The following is a 19,398-nucleotide window of genomic DNA, read 5'->3' on the forward strand; positions in this document are numbered from 1 at the left end:
ACAAAAATATATTGCGACAAAATAAAAACGTATAACACATAAAATGTAATTGAATTTTAAATCTTTTATTCCCGCCAAAACGCCGTCAGTCATTTTGGTGACGTCACATGGACGAAAACAACTGTCGTATATGACCAGCACACATTCAACATGAAAAGCATTTTTTTTATGTTAAACGAGCAGGAGGTTTACCTAATGGAAAGTGATTACTGCCGTCCATGGACATATGCAACACTTGCTTGCGTTGTCGGCCTTTGAAAGCTATAAATATTTGGTGTTTTTGGTTACATAGCAAATAGGCTATTTGACTGGTTTTTAAAATCCATTTTATATTATTTATTATAATAACCCATGTAGGTTAAGGAACCCAGTATAAGTAGTTTTTTTTTAAATTTTAGTATAAATATACTGATGAATATCGTTGGTGTCACAACAATTTAATATAATTTGTAGAATACACACCATTGGGAAAGTAGAGAAAATGATTTTCCATACCATAAGCCCTCAGTATTGGTAAAGTAGAGAGAATTATTTTTCATAACACAATTGCTTTAGCTACTTACATTGGGATCAGAGTAATGTATGTAATGTTGTCCAATATTTATTTAATTGCATTGTTGACTGACCAAAAGTGGTCAGAAAAAGTCCTGAGACTGTAATTTGGAAGTGTGCATTTCCGTTATTCGGAAAGCACATAAAGCAGTTGGTTCTGAATTTGATTATTTTTCCGTTCGAGTCAGATTTTCCATCTCACCGGTTTATGAGAGAAATAGGAAATGCTCCTGTGTTTGCGCTCATACAAAAGCACAATAATATGTTTGCGTCCTCTATCAAGGGGACATAAGTAAAAAGTAAATTTTATTTATTAAAATAGTTACTTTTGAGTTAAAATTTGATTAAAAATACCTAAGACCGAATTCATTAAAATAAGTTATTTTTCATATTTTTTGTCATTTATTAGCATTTTTTCTATTTTTTTATTTTTCTGTTTTTCACATGCTATAATTGTTAGTTAATATGATCGGTTTACTGTTTCTTTCACAAGATTTGTATAATAGCAGTACATAATATATAATAGGATGCCATTGATATATTTTTTCTACGTAAACTAAATTATGATAATTTACATTTAATAAATTGTTGAAATAATTCATAGTAAAATTCATAATTTTGGCCATAGTGATTATATAATTTTTTTTAATATATGCGACTGATTTACGCTTTGATAGAACATGTAAAATATGTCTTTTAAAAGATAGTGAGAGTAATTAGTAAGTAATTTAATACTACTGATGTGTTTTTTAAGGGTGAGTTGGGGCAAGATCGACCTTGATAACGAGACAAAATTACCAGCTGATTCGATCAATTATTGTATGTTATTTTCTAGTTAATAGAAGCAGATTCATTAGCTTGCAATGCCTGCGGCATGATATTTCAAACGGTACGATTTGACCCCATATTCCCCTTATGCTTATAGCATGATACAACTTTTCTTACATTAAAAGCGAGTTTTTGTGACCACTATGTTTTTACAGTAAAAATGTCGAGAAGATCATCGAAAAAAAGATGACCATTGCTTTTAAATTATAGTAACAAAAAAATAAATAAATGGGGAACTTGTAACAGCGCAACTTAGAAGTAAAAGCGAGAAAAGAAAGTATGACGTCATGCCTCTTCACACGTCATCAACTACCTCGTGTGCGTTCACTATATACCTCGTTATTATAATTATATAATTTTGATAATAAGAAAAATATATTTATTTTAGTATCTCTAATCTCATTTTTTCATTATAAATTATGTAAATAGACATCAATATCGATATACCACATTTAACGGTCGTTAAGACCACATTTATTGTGTTTATAATAGATAAAAATAGTCATTGGGTGTGTTAACTGACACGATACAATATTAGTAATTACTAATTAGTGCTACGAGTTTAGAGAGTGAAAATAAAATAAATATTAAAAATCGATTATTTTCTTCAATAGATTATTTGACAAGTCGACGTTGACAGTGACATTTCGAATACAGATTAAAAATCCTATGTCTTACTCAACTCCTCCTCAATGATTTCGAGGTAATGCTTTGTGAATACGGCTTTATTGTGCATCACGCAACGCAGTAGAGTACCGGAGACTGAGGTCAGCTCCTTGGTGAAGGCAGACAGGCCCACGGGTATCTGACGAGAACCACCAGCGCATACCAGGATAACCTTCAGGAACTCCATGATTCTTTGATCTGTGGATAATATGAACATGTTTGTAATATACTGCACTGTCACAATACTCAACGTTTTGTATATTGTTGTAGAGCTTCATACAAATCATTTTAAGTATCAACTAATTTGATTAGTTATTCTACGAGTAAATAGTTTTGCTTGCTAAATATATAACAAAATTTATTAAATTAAAAATGGAAATAAAAAAGTGATATTTCGTTAAGTAATAATAAATATATCAAATGCATAATCTATATCCCTTTGAACGTGAATTTATCAGTAAAAAGTATTGTACAGTGCAGTATAAAACTATTAAGATGATTATATCCATGCTGACTGTACTCCCAAAAGCATTAGTATCATAGCATGGACTTGGTAAACACAGCAGGATTTAGTTCTGGAGGCCATGGTTCTACAACTAAAGGGAGGCCTCTAGTTATTATTATATAAAGTAATACATCTTTATTTCAATCAGTCAGGTTTTTTACTAACATATTTACCCTTTGTATCGGTAACTTAAGAGTTAAGTAAAAAGTAATTAGTAATATTGTTGTAATTTGAATATATCTAATAGGCATGGACGATATCCGAATTTGGTGGCATTAGTTGTGTAACGGATATTTGGATTATATATCTGTCTTTGTTTATCTTAACATTGTACGATATGCGAGAAAGAGATAAACAAATGTTATATCGAAATCGGTTTAACATTTGTTTCATGTCTTTCTCACAGATTACTGTAAAGTTAAAGAGAAGTAGGGCGAATATTTCATGAGTTTAATGTTATCGTACATTGAATACTTTGGACATATAAAAACCATATTTATAGTTTTGTCATCATCAAATCGGTGACATCTGGTGTTGCCAGCGTCAAATAATAATTAGAGACACTCTGGGAAAATGTATTTAAAATATATAGCAGTAAAGTATATTTTATTTTTCTAATGTGTTCCATGGATACCATTGGCGAGATGACTGTAACCATATTTATGGCGGTTTGACTGAAACGATCTATATAGCATTTTAAACGTGTCGACCTTTTGAGCGAGTATATTGTTGACAAAAATAAGCAAACTTCGTTTGTACCGATATTATTGACTTTTTGGTTGCGCCTATTTATTTGAATACCCTGAGCTTCTCTAATTATTTGACGCTGACTGTACCAGACACATGCCTAACATCTAAACATATTATTTTACACTAAAATTGCTGTCAGATTCTATATTGTGGAGGCACCCCAGGGCAGATACCCAGTTTGCCCTCCCAAAAACCTGGTCCCGATTGTATTAAGATTAATTTTATACTAGTTCTGTAGGTAAACATGAATATAATCAATGTACTCACGAACAATCTGCCTGACTCGGTGTTCAGGATCTCTGAGAGACAGGATCTGGGTCCTGATAAGTTCTTTCATATCACTCGTCAGTGGATCCTGGCCGAGATTTTCAAGGAGTTGTTCGGTTACCAGAATTACTTCTTCGGCAATTGATGGAAGCACGGCTTTCAGTTCACTGTAAATGCAATTAAATAGTGTTTTTTATCACTTACACTTGGTGGTAGGGCTTTGTGCAAGCCCGTCTGGGTAGGTACCACCCACTCATCAGTTATTCTACCGACAAACAACAGTACTCAGTATTGTTGTGTTCCGGTCTGAAGGGTGAGTGAGCCAGTGTAACTACAGGCACAAGGGACATAACATCTTAGTTCCCAAGGTTGGTGGCACATTGACGATGTAAGGAATAGTTAATAATTCTTACAGCGTTAATGTCTATGGGCGATGATGACCACTTACCATCAGGTGGCCCATATGCTCGTCCGCCAACCTATACCATAAAAAAAAAAAATCGTCGTTAGGGAAGACGATATCATAAGAATTGCTGGCCCCTGCGGGCCGCAAGTAGCACAAGACTGAGAGAAATGGACTTCTTTAGAGGAGGCCTTCACCTTCACATGAGCCCCTCCTCATGTGCTATAAAAAAAAAAGAAATAGAAAAAAAACTAAAGACTGTAAAAACTAGTAATAATTAACCATCTTTTTCCTAATATTATTAAATAAGTATTAACTTTCTTTTCTTAATAGTCATAATCTTTCTTTTTTCCAAAATTGCACTAAAAGCAGCACTGTGCAAGAAAAGGCTTTTTATTTTATTTTATTTTTATCGTTAGCAAAGTTGTCTCTGATGAGTAAAGCGTTTAGAAGTATTGCCATCTGTTAAATAAAAGGACAAAGATTTTTTTGTAACAACAGATAAAATCTACATCAATCAAAATAGAAATATTCTTTATTCTAGTCGGCTCATAAAATCACTTTTCAATTATCATGTAAAGGTATTGAATTAAAATAAAAGCTACCATGGTTCCAAAAGTAGATTAGTAGAAAAGTAACTGTTTCAAAGAAGCGTGGATTCAAACAGCGACCAGATATGACCAGATCAAAATCATATTATTATGCTTAATGGGATAATAGAAATTTTTCGCCTTAAATCTAACTTAAAAAAATAAGGGTTGTTGAATAATAATATATTTTATGATTAATCTTTTGTTTGATGTTTATTAACTTTATAAATGAAGGAGAAATGTAGAAGATGATTAGTGTGGTCGAGATTAAAAATTGTTATTTTAAAAAACAAAAGCCCCTTACATATCATTGCTGGTCGTATCGAGTATGATGAATAGCTTCTCCTTGAGGCTTTGCTTGTGTTTCTCCTGGGAGTCTCCCCCACACGAGGGACTCACTAGCAGTAGGGACGCGACACACACGAGTCGGTACACTTGGACACCGAGGTCTGTGAAGCGAGGCTTGTCGAGCGTCACCGTCTGATAACGACAATTAAATAAATAAATAATAAATAAATATGAGACAACATCACATACATTACTCTGATCCCAATGTAAGTAGCTGAAGCACTTGTGTTATGGAAAATCAGAAGTAACGACGGTACCACAAACACCCAGACCCAAGACAACGTAGAAAACTAATGGTAATCTACATCGACTCGGCCAAGAATCGAACCCGAGACCTCAGAGTGGCGTACCCATGAAAATCGGTGAACACGCCTCTCGACCACGGAGGTCGTCAATTAATCTAATACTTTTTGTTCCCTAGGATGTAGAGGAAGGGGGCGACCAAAGATCGATTTACTTGGTGGTAGGGCTTTGTGCAAGCCCGTCTGGGTAGGTACCACCCACTCATTAGTTATTCTACCGCCAAATAACAGTACTCAGTATTGTTGTGTTCCGGCTTGAAGGGTGAGTGAGCCAGTGTAACTACAGGCACAAGGGACGTAACATCTTAGTTCCCAAGGTTGGTGGCACATTGACGATATAAGCAATAGTTAATATTTCTTACAGTGTCATTGTCTATGGGTGATGGTGACCACTTAACATCAGGTGGCCCATATGCTCGTCCGCCAACCTATATCATAAAAATAAAAAAATAAAAATGATGGTTTGAAAGACGATATGGCTGGAAAGAATGTTACTTGTGAGATGACTTCGATAGAGAAGTATGGAAGAAGAAGACTTGCTACGCCGACTCCGAATAAAATTGGGATAAGGGCAGGAGGGGATGATGATTTTCGTTTCTTAGGGAAACGAGATTAATAGGCTATTTGACTGGTTTTTAAAATTCGTTTAATATTATTTAGTAGAGGTTAAGGAACCCAGTAAAAGTTGATTTTATTATTTCTAGTACATATTTGCCGAAAAATATCATACTAAAACTTCCATATTTAAATAACGCGCGAAAACGCTACTTGGACAACATGGCGTTGCAATGGGGTGGGTGACGTCACTTTACTGAATTTAAACGGTGGTACATATAGTAGAAAAGCAAGGTTTACAAGAAAGTGACTTCATCATAAGCCAGGCCAATCCGGAGCGTTTTGTGTCACGTGACAAACGTTTGAAAAAATGCATTTTTATTTATTGATTTTTGAAAAAATTAAATATTATTTTAAGTTTCGTTTGTAAATAACCATTTTTAAAATCATAATATACACTGATTACAATAATTCATTTTATTTTTAGCATTGTCAAATAGCCTATTACCAGCTAAGGTGAAACGACATCCTAACACAGCTGTAAAGAGTGAATAATGGTATACTATTAATATTAAAAAGTAGTAACTTCACTAAAATATCTATTTTTAGTACAATTTTAGTAATAACTACCTAGGGTTTAAGTTATAATATTAAGGTACTATATTTATTTGTATAATTCTAAATATATAGGTAGATGAACGGACAAATGCCACTAGTGGTACGTGGTCACCATCGCAAATAGACATTGGTACCGTAATACTAGTCATCTCTTTATTCTCTTACATTGACAATGGCCCTCATACCTGTAGTTACACTAGCCTACCCTTCGAAATGTAGTTTGGCATGTGGTGTACTTAAATCTACCTAGATGGGATTTCACAATGTTCTACCACCAAGTTAGTGTAATTGGATTTGTTTCAAATTCCAATTTTTTTTATGGTATAGATTCGCGGACGAGCATATGGGCCACCTGATGGTAAGTGGTCACCATCGTCCATAGACAATGACGCTGGAAGAAATATTAACTATTCCTTACATCGTCAATGTGCCACTAACCTTGGGAACCAAGATGTTCAGTCCCTTGCGCCTGTAGTTACACTGGCTCACTCACCCTTCAAATCGGAACACAACAATACTGAGTACTGTTATTTGGCGATAGAATAACTCATGAGTGGGTGGTACCTACCCAGACGGGCTTGCACAAAGCCCTACCACCAAGTAAATTCCAGTTCCTATTCACCTTATCAACATACAGTAAAAAAAAACGACTCAAACGAAGTTTTTCTATGTTGAGGCATAATATACTACTTTTGGTACTTACCTCGGGATAGTTATGAGTTTCGTCCCATTCCAGGAGTTCTAGATAAGCCTTTGCTAACGTTTGCGCTGTGACGTTTCTTATTATATTGGGGTCAGTGACCGGCAAACTCAGACCAGACTTGTCGATGTGACGCAGCAGCCATTCTTTTGTATGTTGCAGGCCATCTAAAAAATAAATATTTATAGCCCTATAGTTAAGAAATTAATACAGGAACTCTGATTGAATTCAATCTCAAATATTAGTCAAATAGGAGATATTGTCGTTCACAACTGTATATGCATGTGAATGCATGCGTGCGTGCGTGTGCGTGCGTGCACACGGACCATGCTTTTTATGTAATCCGAAAAAAATTATAATACTAGAAAATTCTAATCTTTTAACTTCTACTGAAAATTCCTTGACAGAAAATTATAGAACTTTCAACTGACCCGACCTGGGATTCGAACTTCGTTATATTCAGAAAAATCTCTGGTTAATAATAATTTATGGTGTTTAAATTAAACTAGTTATAACGGATTTGAATCGCGTATATTAATTATTTTTGACATCCCGACGTTTCGGTAGAGGGTCAGTCTACCCGTGATCACGCTGTAAAGTGCTCGAAACGTCGGGATATACGCGATTCAAATCCGTTATAATTAGTTTTATTTAAATGTGTAATAATCGCGAAAATTTAAGACAACATTAATTTATGGTGTGTTTATTATTAAAGTATAACTGATTACCTTCTGCCAGTTTTAACATTTCATCAAATTTCGCTCTTTCGTACTGCACACTCTCTTGCTGTACGTGCGGTCGTATCATTGCTATCAGAGTGTTCGCTAGGTCGAGCTTTAGCACTTCCAATGTTTCGAGAATTGCTCGGAATATGTCCACCTGAAATTATTATATAACACATTTTAACAAACATATCTATAAATCAAAGTTTTTATCAAGTTAAGACTTATAGTAGCACTCAATGATGTTAATGTTAATAAACAGATATGTTATTAACGCGCAAAAATGAAGAAAACGTCTCAATTGGGACGTTTGCCTTTAGTTGTTTTAGGTAGTAATACGTTATAATAAATCATAATTAAGTAGTAATACGTTTTGCGTAATTAAAATATCTAGTTATCTCTTTTACTTATTGTTTTTATCAAGCTATCCTTTTTACTTGTAACGAAATGTAAAATAAACGGTACCCGGCGCGGCACACTTTTTTCTGTTGTTTAGTATGGGTATAACATATCTGTTTATTAGAATATCATTGGTAGCACTTCTTTTCGTTTATTATAAAGACAGCATATTCATTGTAAATTTAAAAGATTACAGGTCAATAAACTTTAACATTCAAATGCATAACCCACCTTACTGAGGAATGATTATGTTATGACTCAGAGTGATGTATTTGGTATTTGCTCGTTAAATATATTTTGATGTGGGAGGTAATAATGTTTATTGTAAAGTCTTGAAACAATCCAAAGGTGAAAAACCTTACGAAGAAGCCATTAAGTTTGGTAGGTAAGTTAATAGTTCAATGGTAAAAATAAATTTAGTTGACATAATGTATATGGTTCAAATAGATAAAATTACAGGTATGAATGTATAAGAAATTTAAATCTGAGCAAAATTAATCCTACTAATGGTGCGGGAGGGTCGCACGGAAAAGAGAAGCAATCACAGGGACTACATTGCATTACTTCTTTTGTAAAATCAAACGTGAATTCACAGTTATGAATGCAGTAATTAAAAATTTTAAAGAAAAGGACAATCAATTTTTTTGGATAGTTGGCACCTTATGGTAAGTAGTCACCACCGCCCAAAGATATTCCTCTAAAAATATTACCCATCCCTTCCAGAGTCCGTGGTCCAACAATTTTAAGAATATATGAGTTTATGTAACTAATGCATTTCTTTTTTTATTATACTAAAGCTTTCTGAGTACATTCCCCTAATAATTTTTAACTGTTCCAAATCTTTTTACTCCTCATTCATCATTAATGCGGATGTATTAATATGTAGATTTCAAAGTACAAAAGTTACATTCCTACTCCGCATCTAAACATCGCGCCCAAGCTAAAACACTCTTTATTACTACGCATTAGCGTATATTGTTTATTAAACAACCTGTTTGGAATATGCAAGGGTTGACTCTTATGGTACCAATGAAATAAACGAACAATATTTTTAAATTTTATAAAACCATTATATATTATATAACAGCTTTACTCTTAACTATGTAAAATGAATCTTTGTTTTTATTAGTCTTGTCTGTAATATTGGTAACATTTAATGTATAACTAAATTTATAACTAAAATGAGCAATAAAGCAACTCTAGGGCTCCAAGGATGCGACAGCCTTAATGATATTACATTAAGGTAGTGCATAGAATTATAGTTGTTGACCTTATAGCTATATATGAAGCGATGAATGCTTGGAGTTATTGTTAAAATAGGTATGGCAAAAAAATACTAGTCATTTGTGTTGGTACAAAGTTAGTAACTAATCATAAACATTGAGAGTTAATAATCAAAGATACTAAAAAAAGACAATTTTCCTACTTATTAGTAATTAATATTAAATAAGATTGACTTAAAGTTGTCAAAATCAATTGTAAATATTATTAATAAATCAGTAAAAATTCAATTGTGATTAGATTATTATCAAACAAGGGAACAAAATATTTAAGGATTTTTTTGATTCAATTTGATTTAGATTAGATTTGAACTGTTTTGCTTTTGTCTTAGCTTAAAAGCAAAAAAAAAAAAAAAGAAATATCTCTGATATGGTGTAGTTGGTATGATTATTTCCTGTATATGATTTTTTAAGTACTTACTGTGTTAGTTAATGTAGTTATGTTTTGGATCATTTCGTCTCTGGCTGGAGCGGCAAGTTTGGCCATCAAATCTATCACAAAGCTGGCATACTTTTGAAAGTCGAGGCTGTTGTTCTCAGCTTGTTGTTTTATGAACTCTGTATCTAAAACTTCTTCAATCATTTCCTTGATACGAGTGTGACGAGGAAGTAAAATGGAGAAAAGACCCTGAAATACAATTTAAATCAATTAGATATTGTTTCCTCTTCATTTTATTCTTTAATATTTTTATATATTTTTATTTAATATTTTTATATAGATAAGTAACATATAAAAATGAAATGTTCAATGTCAATTTGATGTTTTTAAATAATGTGTGTAGTTGGCATTGTTATACAATACTATATCTATGCAATCAACATTCTATTTTATGCCCATTTTGTTACTATATTACTTAACACATTCTGGGTCAGTACATGTATGTACAAATTACTATTAATGTGTCTGAACTTATTATTCATAGAAGTTTTATTTTATTTTATTTTTATTAGGACAACCAACAGTAGATACAATATCACATGAAAAATAAATAATATTTCAAAATTATTAAAGTAATAGTTCTACTATTTACAGGTAGTCTCAACTTGCATATTATTGAAGATATAAATTAAACATTATATAAACTAAAATTATATAATAGAAAATAAAAATATACAATTAAAATTTAAATTAAATTTTAAAACCTTGCATATCTTATTGTAACCTAGACATAACTACAGCAGAGATTACAAAGTTTGAATCAATGACAAATACCTTGGATTAGCTTTTCGAAAATTGGAAGTATAATACTAGATTGTTATAGGCAGGAAATTCTTATTAGCATAATTTATTAATTTACCTGTTTCACGTCTTCAAGCAACACGAGGGCCTGTTTATGTTCAGGCGGATCGGAGTCTAATTGTTCGCGTAAAATATCAAAGTATGCTTTGTGCATAGTTTCTTTTACCAACTTTTGATAACTGAAAAAAATATACAGTTAGATAAGATTGTATAAGTATTTCACATATCATTGCATTGAATTATAATAATATTTTTTTTGTTGACTCATATGTTTTTGTTTTATACCTGTTATCTGGAGGTTCAAATGGCTCTAACTTGAAGTCCTGATCAACAGCGATTTCATGAGCTAAAGCCATGTTCTGCATCCCATGAGCTGCTTTCATTATATCTTCCAGAGTAACGAAATTAGGGGGTGAGGCTCCTGTGATTGTTGAGCCTTTTACTCTGAACTGTAGTGGCTCATTTGTAAAGTAGCTGCGGCTACTGTTAAGGGAAATATTTGTATTAGTATAAAATATTTTTTAGTATTAGTTAATAATATATAATTACTATTTCTTGTTGCAGTACTATTATGAGAATTTTATTTATTTTTAATAAGAAATAGCTGATTGTTTGCTTAGGATGTGAAATTTTATAGCACAAGAAGCCAAATAACCTTGATCCAGTCGAGATTGGTAGCGAAGGAACTCTGATGGTTTTCTTTTCTTTGTCATCTTGTGACTCAGAGCCACTGGGTTTCTCGCGATCACTCATGATGAAATCTTAATGCACACTGATCCAGGAACTTATGGTAAAACCTTTTCAACCCATATAAGGCGGGGTACTTTAATACCAGACGTCAAAATCTTGTTTCTTTTATGAAATTCACCTTGAGTCACAACATAACCCTACTTTTAAAACAAAGAGCTGTGAGCTTTGTCTATTGTAGTTATATTTTCTACATGTATGTATTATAGGCTTCATTAAGCCTTTATAACAATTGAGGTGATACTTAAAATTAATGTTTATTGTATTTGTCCTTTATTTTGTCGTACTGAACTGTTTTTATTCACTTGTCAATTTCTTTGCCGTCAATTTTAATTTGTCATAACGCAATTGTCATTTGTCAGTCTCGTTAAGCAATCATTTAATATATTTCAAGACATTTAATAAAGGTAATAATAGTGCAAATTGCAATAAAATGTTCTTATAAATTATAATTGTCGTTTTTTTGAATTCCGAGACAAACTTTTTATTTCCTTGTTTTTTAGCGAAGTAGAGAAGTGATATCCTACGTGGTAGATCATCATTGTATAAGTCATTGAGCAATTAAACTCCAGTTCACTGTCTCATACCGTTTCTAAGCTAGAAACATATTAAATAAAAAAATATTTTTGTATCGAAAAGTATGAGCGTACTCACCATTGCGTCGATGTGTTTGGCACACAAACAAAACGCTTCTTTCAAAGCTTCCTTCACGATCAATTCTGCATACCCAGCTTTTCAACAGATTCGAGGTCGTCGTCGACAGTGCTTTTTCTGAATTAAGGTACGTCAATTCCTAAATTATGAGAACGAGATGTCTCAAAAAGCTGTGTACTTCTCTGCTTTTAAAGCCAGTACATGCTTTTGAAAACAGGAACAAACTAGTCTCATTTTTTCAAGTTCTTTTCAAAGTCTCGGATTTTGGCAAGCTCCATCTTAACCAAAGGCGGATCGTGCGCGAGAAGAATCTCCACATTCCACGAAACCGTACGGTACCTTCTAACTAGTCTAATTCAAACCCAAAAAGACACAAAGTTGCGTGCTAACTGATTAAAGTCACCACTTGTCGTATCTTCACGATTTGAAAACATTACCATTCCTGCCACAGATACTATCGGATTACTTGGCGTTGATATTTTGAACCTCGTTTCGTTCCGTGATCAATTGGAAGGTAAAGGCAAATTGACATATAGAAAATTTAGTGTACTCAGTATGACAAGCCGCTAGGTCACGTTGGACCATCGCCTAATACCATATAAGGTTTTCATTATTTGTTCTATGTGACCGTATTTAATGGGGCACAGCTTGAATTATATCGACGATCAAGCTCTCTTCGATTTGCTTGGTCCATTGGTTTTATGTAGAGATGTTGCATTACTCTGCGTTTTCTACAGCATTTTTATGAAAAATGTTCCGATGTTTGGATGGATTCCTGCGACGGCATTTTACCTTTCAACGTCTCGTTAAAATTTAATGTTACATCCGCACTAACTAGATGTCCGAAAATCCATAATAGCGTGAGCTCTATAAATTGGGCCCCTGGTCTTGGACATAGGTGGTGGTAAGCTGATTCCATTAGATGATTCTCCCACTTATTTGCCATCTATGACATAAACAAAACTCAATCGCTAATTATTCATTGGAAAATAAGAAGTAGAAGTCCCAGAAAAATAAAGACGGTTTCCATATACCAATAACCTATATGAATATTTCTTCTTTCAAGAACTTTAATAAATTAGATATAAGACATGCCGATTATGGTTCATCTATTTTAGTAATTTACTAGCGACCCGCCCCGGATTCGCACGGGTGCAATACTGATACTAAATACACTACAGATTTTTTTTTATTTACGACATAACATTAGATACTCCTAAAAGACTCAGCGTCTCTTTACTATGTTGTCCATGTATTGTATACAAAAACCTTTCCCTCGAATTACTATTAAAGAAAGCCGCATCAAAATGCGATGCGTAATTTTATAGATAAGCATACATAGGAAGACAGACAGCGGAAAGCGACTACGTTTCCAAAAAATACTCATTCAGAAATTGAATACTCAACTATTTAATTGTAATTATTATTGAAAACAATTTAAGTAAATTATTTATTTAACGTTGATGTAATCTTAAAATTATAAATAATGTATTTAAGTATCTTCAAAACTACTGACATTGTTATAGTGTCCAAAGATGTCATAAACTTGACGCGAAAGAAAATGTATACTCTGCGTTACAAATATAGTAATTAAAAGGTAAATTATTTAGTACACACTACTTAGTATTGTTGTGGTCCCTTTTGAAGGCTGTCTAAGCCATTGTTATTCTAGGCTTAAGGGTCAAAACTTTTTAATTCCAAAGGTAGGCGGCATATTGACAAGTGGTAAATATTTTTTATAGTGTCACTTTTAATCATTTACCACCTACTTACGAAATCTAAATTAAAAAACTAAAAAATAATTTCCCGTTTTTTAACAGACAAACCCTTGATATCTATTCTTAAGCCTAATTAAGCCTAATTTTCATTGTTATATACAGATACTATATATTTAGTATATTTATTGGATTTTATCGTCCAGAAACTCTCTGTTGTAGCTCGGAGTCTGAAAATTGACAGTAGTATTATCACTATAATTTTATTCGTATATTTAATATAACTCTTTTTTTCTCTATCATCTAAAGAAAGTTAAGTTAAATAAACTGTTATCTTTGGTTAATCTTACTTTTTGTTTCTTCAATGACTTATAATAATAAAACCTAAACCTTATTGAAAAAAAAGGAATCACAAAAATGGATTGCAACATCTACATTTGATGAGGCCCCGGCGAGATTCGAACTCGCGATCTCCTGTTTACTAGACAGGCGCTTTAACCAACTAAGCCACGGCGCCGATGACGCTTAAAGCTGAATTTAACCTCTCCTTTATTCAAGAAGACTTATATATGTAAGTTTGAATAGTCATGTCATATCATTTTATTTAATATGATGCTCTGGCTGCCGAGAGCCGAGATGGCCCAGTAGTTAGAAAGCATGCATCTTAACCGATGATCGCGGTTTCAAACCCAGGCAGGCATCACTGAATATCTATGTGCTTAATTTGTGTTTATTATTCTCGTGCTCGGCGGTAAACAAAAATATCGTGACGAAACCTGCATGTGTCCAATTTCAAAGAAATTCTGTCACATGTGTATTCTATCAACTCACATTGGAATTGGAGGAGGCGTTAATCTAGCAGTGGGAAATTTACAGGCTGCTGTTGTTGCTCTAGCTAACTAGCTGGTTTTAATTGACTCATATAAAGTGCTAACTTTCTGTTAACAAAAACATTACTAAAAATCATTAAATACCACACCGCATACATCAAATTAATCTAATAATAACTATGTTTGTAAATAATTTTACTTTTTGTACAATTACATTCATAACAAAAAAATAACATTTTTCAAAGCATCCATCAAAATGATTTTCCTGTAAACGAGGGTGTCCTTTATAGAACGACGAGAACGGACAAGTCCTGTCTTCACCCACATCACGGGCACAATACAGTGTTGCGTGTTGGAAAAAATCACGTCAAATCGTTGTGACAAATGAAATTGGATTTTTCTTTTTTGAATGAAATTATACAAATGGCATGTTGATATATTAAATCATTTTTGTGTTAATATTTATTTCTGGACCTTTAACTTTATCCTGAATATATAAGATTTTACCTGAGAAGATATTATTTATTGTAAATCATATAAATTTTCCGTAAGAACAATAATGTTTCGCTAAATATTTTTAATCAATGAAAATATCCAATCTAAAAGATATAATTATTTAATATATACCAATATCTGCATAAAATTCAATCCATTTCCATAAAGTAGAGAAGGTTTTCGGCCAGTAGGTGTACATTTAGCCAGACACAAGTTGAACCTGCAATATCATCATATACATATTTATTATAAAATGAAGTCATTCCATCGCTTTCGTCCGTCTGTGAATGAGAAAACCAAAAACTAGCGAACGGATTTCTCTACTATTCTTAACAAAATATATCCCTTATATTGATGAGATAAATTTAGTCTTTCTTATGTATTTAAATTTGTCAACAGGCTTACTACCCACGCCGTTGTAAATGTATAATGAGCTTTCATTTTACTATCAGGCATACATAAATATTAAAGTTATTGGATTACGAATTGATATCAAATATTTTTTTCCGATCTTTATAGACTCTGAGTTTGCATTTGTTGAGCACTGTTGTTTTAGTCTTCGTGGTATTTTGGATACTATAGCTGATCTGGATGGTTATTGGCCAGTTTGTCCAAAATCTTCTAGTCTTTATGGATCGGCATTAAGATCGTAATACATGTTTTAATAATGTTTTTATATGTGGAAATAAAAAAAATAGGAACGGAATCTGCAGATATTTCTCTGTGAATTGTACACACTTGTTGCATTATGAAGAAATGGGATGACGAAACTGCTTTTAAGAATTACAGAGCAAACAAACATTACGTCACAATTGTTTGATTCGCAAGAATCTCCTCAGCAAAATATTTATTAAAAACCGCGTCTTCAGCTCGTAAACGATAACTTGTATCAGACAACGACAGACGATAAAAAAGTAGTTTAATATGGTCAGATTATTAAAATTTGTCAAAAGTCACGTTGTAATATTCATAGTAGTCACATATTTGGCTATTATGAAATCATATAAAAAGGAGCCATTTATAAGAATCGATCGTTTTGTTCCTGATATGAGAAACATTTTACTCTGGACAAAAATATATGGTTTAGAAGACGAAGGTCAAAAATATTTTATTGACCAAAAGTGTGCACATATCAACTGTTATTTTACTAGAAATAAAAGTTTATTCGGCGATTTAAGATATTTCGACGTGATTCTATTCAATTTACAAGACGTTAGTAAAGGCGCATATAACTTGCCCGAAATAAGAAGTTCTACTCAGAAATATATATTTGTGGCGAATGATTCCTCTGATAATTTTCCGGTATGCAATCCAGTTTATGACGATTTCTTTAATTGGACTTGGACATATAGGTAAGCTCCTTTATTACCTTTCATAGATTAATCGCCTTATGCATCTCGTATTCTCTACCGTAGAAACTAAGCTCTTATGGTTTTTACTAATAACAATAATGGCTTATACTCCAGCTATGTTTTAAAATCATCTGTATTATGGAGTAACAGTACTGGTCTCCTTTTAATATGTTGCTTTTTATTTATATTCAATATGTTCGGTATATAATTAAAAAAAATGTTTTGACATGAAATATGTCTATGAGTGTTTGTTTTTGGTCTATGAAATCTCATGATAATATTGTATAAAAAGAAGTCTGTTTCATTTTGACGACCTCCATGGTCGAGTGCTGTGTACACCGGTTTTGATGGGTAGGCCACTCCGAGATTCCGGGTTCGATTCCCGGCCGAGTCGATGTAGATTTCCATTAGTTTTCTATATTGTCTTGGGTCTGGGTGTTTGTGGTACCGTCGTTACTTCTGATTTCCATAACACAAGCCCTTAGCTACTTACATTGGGATCATAGTAATGTATGTGATGTTGTCTCATATTTATTTATTTATTAGTAATGACATCTAAAAAACCCATTATACAAACTTAGATTGATGTACAATTTATTACCAATACCAGTTGTGTTGTGTTAGCAGATTCGACTCTACGATATCATATCGTTTCATCACGATTTACAATACAGACTACGAAGAACTCGGCAACCATTTCCGTTGGAACTACAACATGAAACCGATAGACGCGTCTTTAAAATCACAATTCGTCACTAAGAGCAAAGCAGCTGTCGTTTTTTTAGATAAATGTGAGAGCAGGAGCAAGAGAAAAGACTTGATACAAGATCTACAGAGGAATTTAGCAAAGTACAACCTTGATGTCGACATTTTTGGCTCGTGCGGCTTAAATCAATGCAAACGGAAGACAATGAACCCTTGTTTCTGGAGATTGAGAAAGAATTACTTCTTCTACCTTGCATTTGAAGATTCTCTTGCGTATGATTACATAACGGATATTGTTTTATATGCGTATAATAACAATGCTGTGCCAATTGTATATGGTGGAGCTAGATACGACAGGTTAGTGAACACTTTAGTACATGTAGTTTGTTGTCTAGATCTTCCAATGACATGTGAATATTGAAATTAAAAGTCAAGACAATGTTCCTGAACTGCGAAATAATTCATAGAGGATTGTTTGTCATTCGCTTTGCTTGCCTTTAAGGGTTGATAGACTGGTGCTTCGCATAAAAACGTAGCCTATATTATTCTTTGGAACTCAAGGTTGCTTCATACTAAAATCTATCAAATTAGGCTCAGTGATTTGGCCATGGTAATGCCACAGATAGACTGACAGACAGGTTTAAATTGGCGTTCATAATATTAATTGACTTTTTATTTTTTATTTTTTAGCTATCTTCCTCCAGGATCTTATTTAAACGCAGTAAACACAAGTGCAAAGGCTTTAGCGGCATCAATGCATGATATTATTGAGAATAAAGAGAAATATTACGATTTTTTCCGTTGGAAGAACTACTACATCATCAGCAAATCGCCCATACTAAACGCTTGTGCCCTATGTGAAGTACTGAACAGTCCGGCTCGTCTCGTTCAAAACGTTGTCATTTCAAATTTCAGAACGTGGTGGAATAATATGTACGAATCTCGCTGTGAATTTGATTTAATTAAATATTTATTGCTGTAATCAAAATATTTATTTTCATTATTTATTTATTTGACACAGATAAATAATTACAGAGAGTAAAAGATAGAAATTGTTGTACAAAAATAGATATACCTATCTAATATGTAAAATATTGAATTATTAATTTGACAATATCCAATTATTTTTTTCGTCATTTTGTATATTAAACATTAGTGGTTTATTTATTTTTACTCTGATGTAAAAATTAATTGAAACCGTTTCACTTCAGATTGTTATAACACAATACAGCAATGTATAATCAAACATGAAATACACTTATTACCTTATATATAATTTAACAACATCGTTGTCGGTTAACATAACGGTTATATATTTAACAAGTCTCAAATTTCCGTTATCAGAATCCCGTTCAATCCACAAACAAGGATTAAAAGTTTAAATTATTTGATCAGATTAACGTATGGCGTAACAACGTTTTCGCCGGACAGTGTGGACATTTTGGGTCCTTTGTAATTAAACTTTAAAGCCCTGTTTGCCATTTATTGTTGTTAAATATTAACAAAACTGTCTTTGTGTATGTTTTTGATACCGGGTTTTCGGTATCAATTTGATTGGTTTGTCTGTTTTATTATTAATAACTCTTATTTTGTAATGCATATTTTTGTCCGTTTTGTTTCCGACACTATCATCTTGTATGTCTAACGCATCTTAATATAACGTAATATGATTTTTAATAGAATATAAATATACATTGACATTTCTAATGAACTCTAAAATCTTAAAATTTAATCCTCCATACGACAAATACACATAGTATTTGACGTATGGTATAAAAAGGAAAAACAATCAGATTGTTATATTGAGATATATTTATTAAGATATACTCATAATCACATTGTTTATATTATATAAAACTACTTTAGATACACTTTTAAGTTTTATTATATTTTAAACTAGCTGCGTACGCATGTGAATTTAACAAAAAAAATACTGTAGTCTAAGTTACTCCCTTTTATATTAGTTATCTACCAGTGAAAGTCCCGTCAAAATCGGTCCAGCCGTTCCAGAAATTACCCGGAACAAACAGACAGACAAAAATTGTAAAAAATATTATTTTGGTATATGTACCGTGTATTCATAGACATGCATTGAGTAAAAAAGGGCTATTTTAGTATTACAAACAGACACTCTAATTTTATTTATAGTTTATATTTTATAGTTGTAACCCTCGG

At 32.7% G+C, this 19,398-nt stretch overlaps 2 protein-coding genes and 1 non-coding gene across 3 annotated transcripts; 1 reads left to right on the forward strand and 2 right to left on the reverse strand.

The window, feature by feature from the left end:
• Window positions 1-1,638: 1,638 nt before the first annotated feature.
• Window positions 1,639-11,810, reverse strand: LOC124537920 (T-complex protein 11-like protein 1). The gene is made up of 9 exons (XM_047114879.1): window positions 11,381-11,810; window positions 11,011-11,208; window positions 10,784-10,904; window positions 9,907-10,113; window positions 7,813-7,963; window positions 7,088-7,251; window positions 4,866-5,041; window positions 3,569-3,735; window positions 1,639-2,244 (listed from the first exon to the last, which is right to left on the reverse strand). Exons 1-9 carry the CDS (start codon window positions 11,476-11,478, stop codon window positions 2,048-2,050), a joined length of 1,479 nt encoding a protein of 492 aa, XP_046970835.1. The 5' UTR covers window positions 11,479-11,810; the 3' UTR covers window positions 1,639-2,047.
• A 2,474-nt stretch (window positions 11,811-14,284) lies between these two features.
• Trnat-agu lies at window positions 14,285-14,358 on the reverse strand. The gene has a single exon. It is a non-coding gene; the product is annotated as a tRNA-Thr (tRNA).
• Window positions 14,359-16,159: 1,801 nt separating this feature from the next.
• Window positions 16,160-18,597, forward strand: LOC124538114 (alpha-(1,3)-fucosyltransferase C-like). The gene is made up of 4 exons (XM_047115116.1): window positions 16,160-16,518; window positions 17,146-17,580; window positions 17,914-18,100; window positions 18,568-18,597. The coding sequence occupies exons 1-4, from the start codon at window positions 16,160-16,162 to the stop codon at window positions 18,595-18,597; spliced, it is 1,011 nt and encodes a 336-aa protein (XP_046971072.1).
• The last annotated feature ends 801 nt before the right edge of the window (window positions 18,598-19,398 follow it).

This window comes from Vanessa cardui, chromosome 19 (genome assembly GCF_905220365.1).
Source record: "Vanessa cardui chromosome 19, ilVanCard2.1, whole genome shotgun sequence".
NCBI classification, from domain to species: domain Eukaryota; kingdom Metazoa; phylum Arthropoda; class Insecta; order Lepidoptera; family Nymphalidae; genus Vanessa; species Vanessa cardui.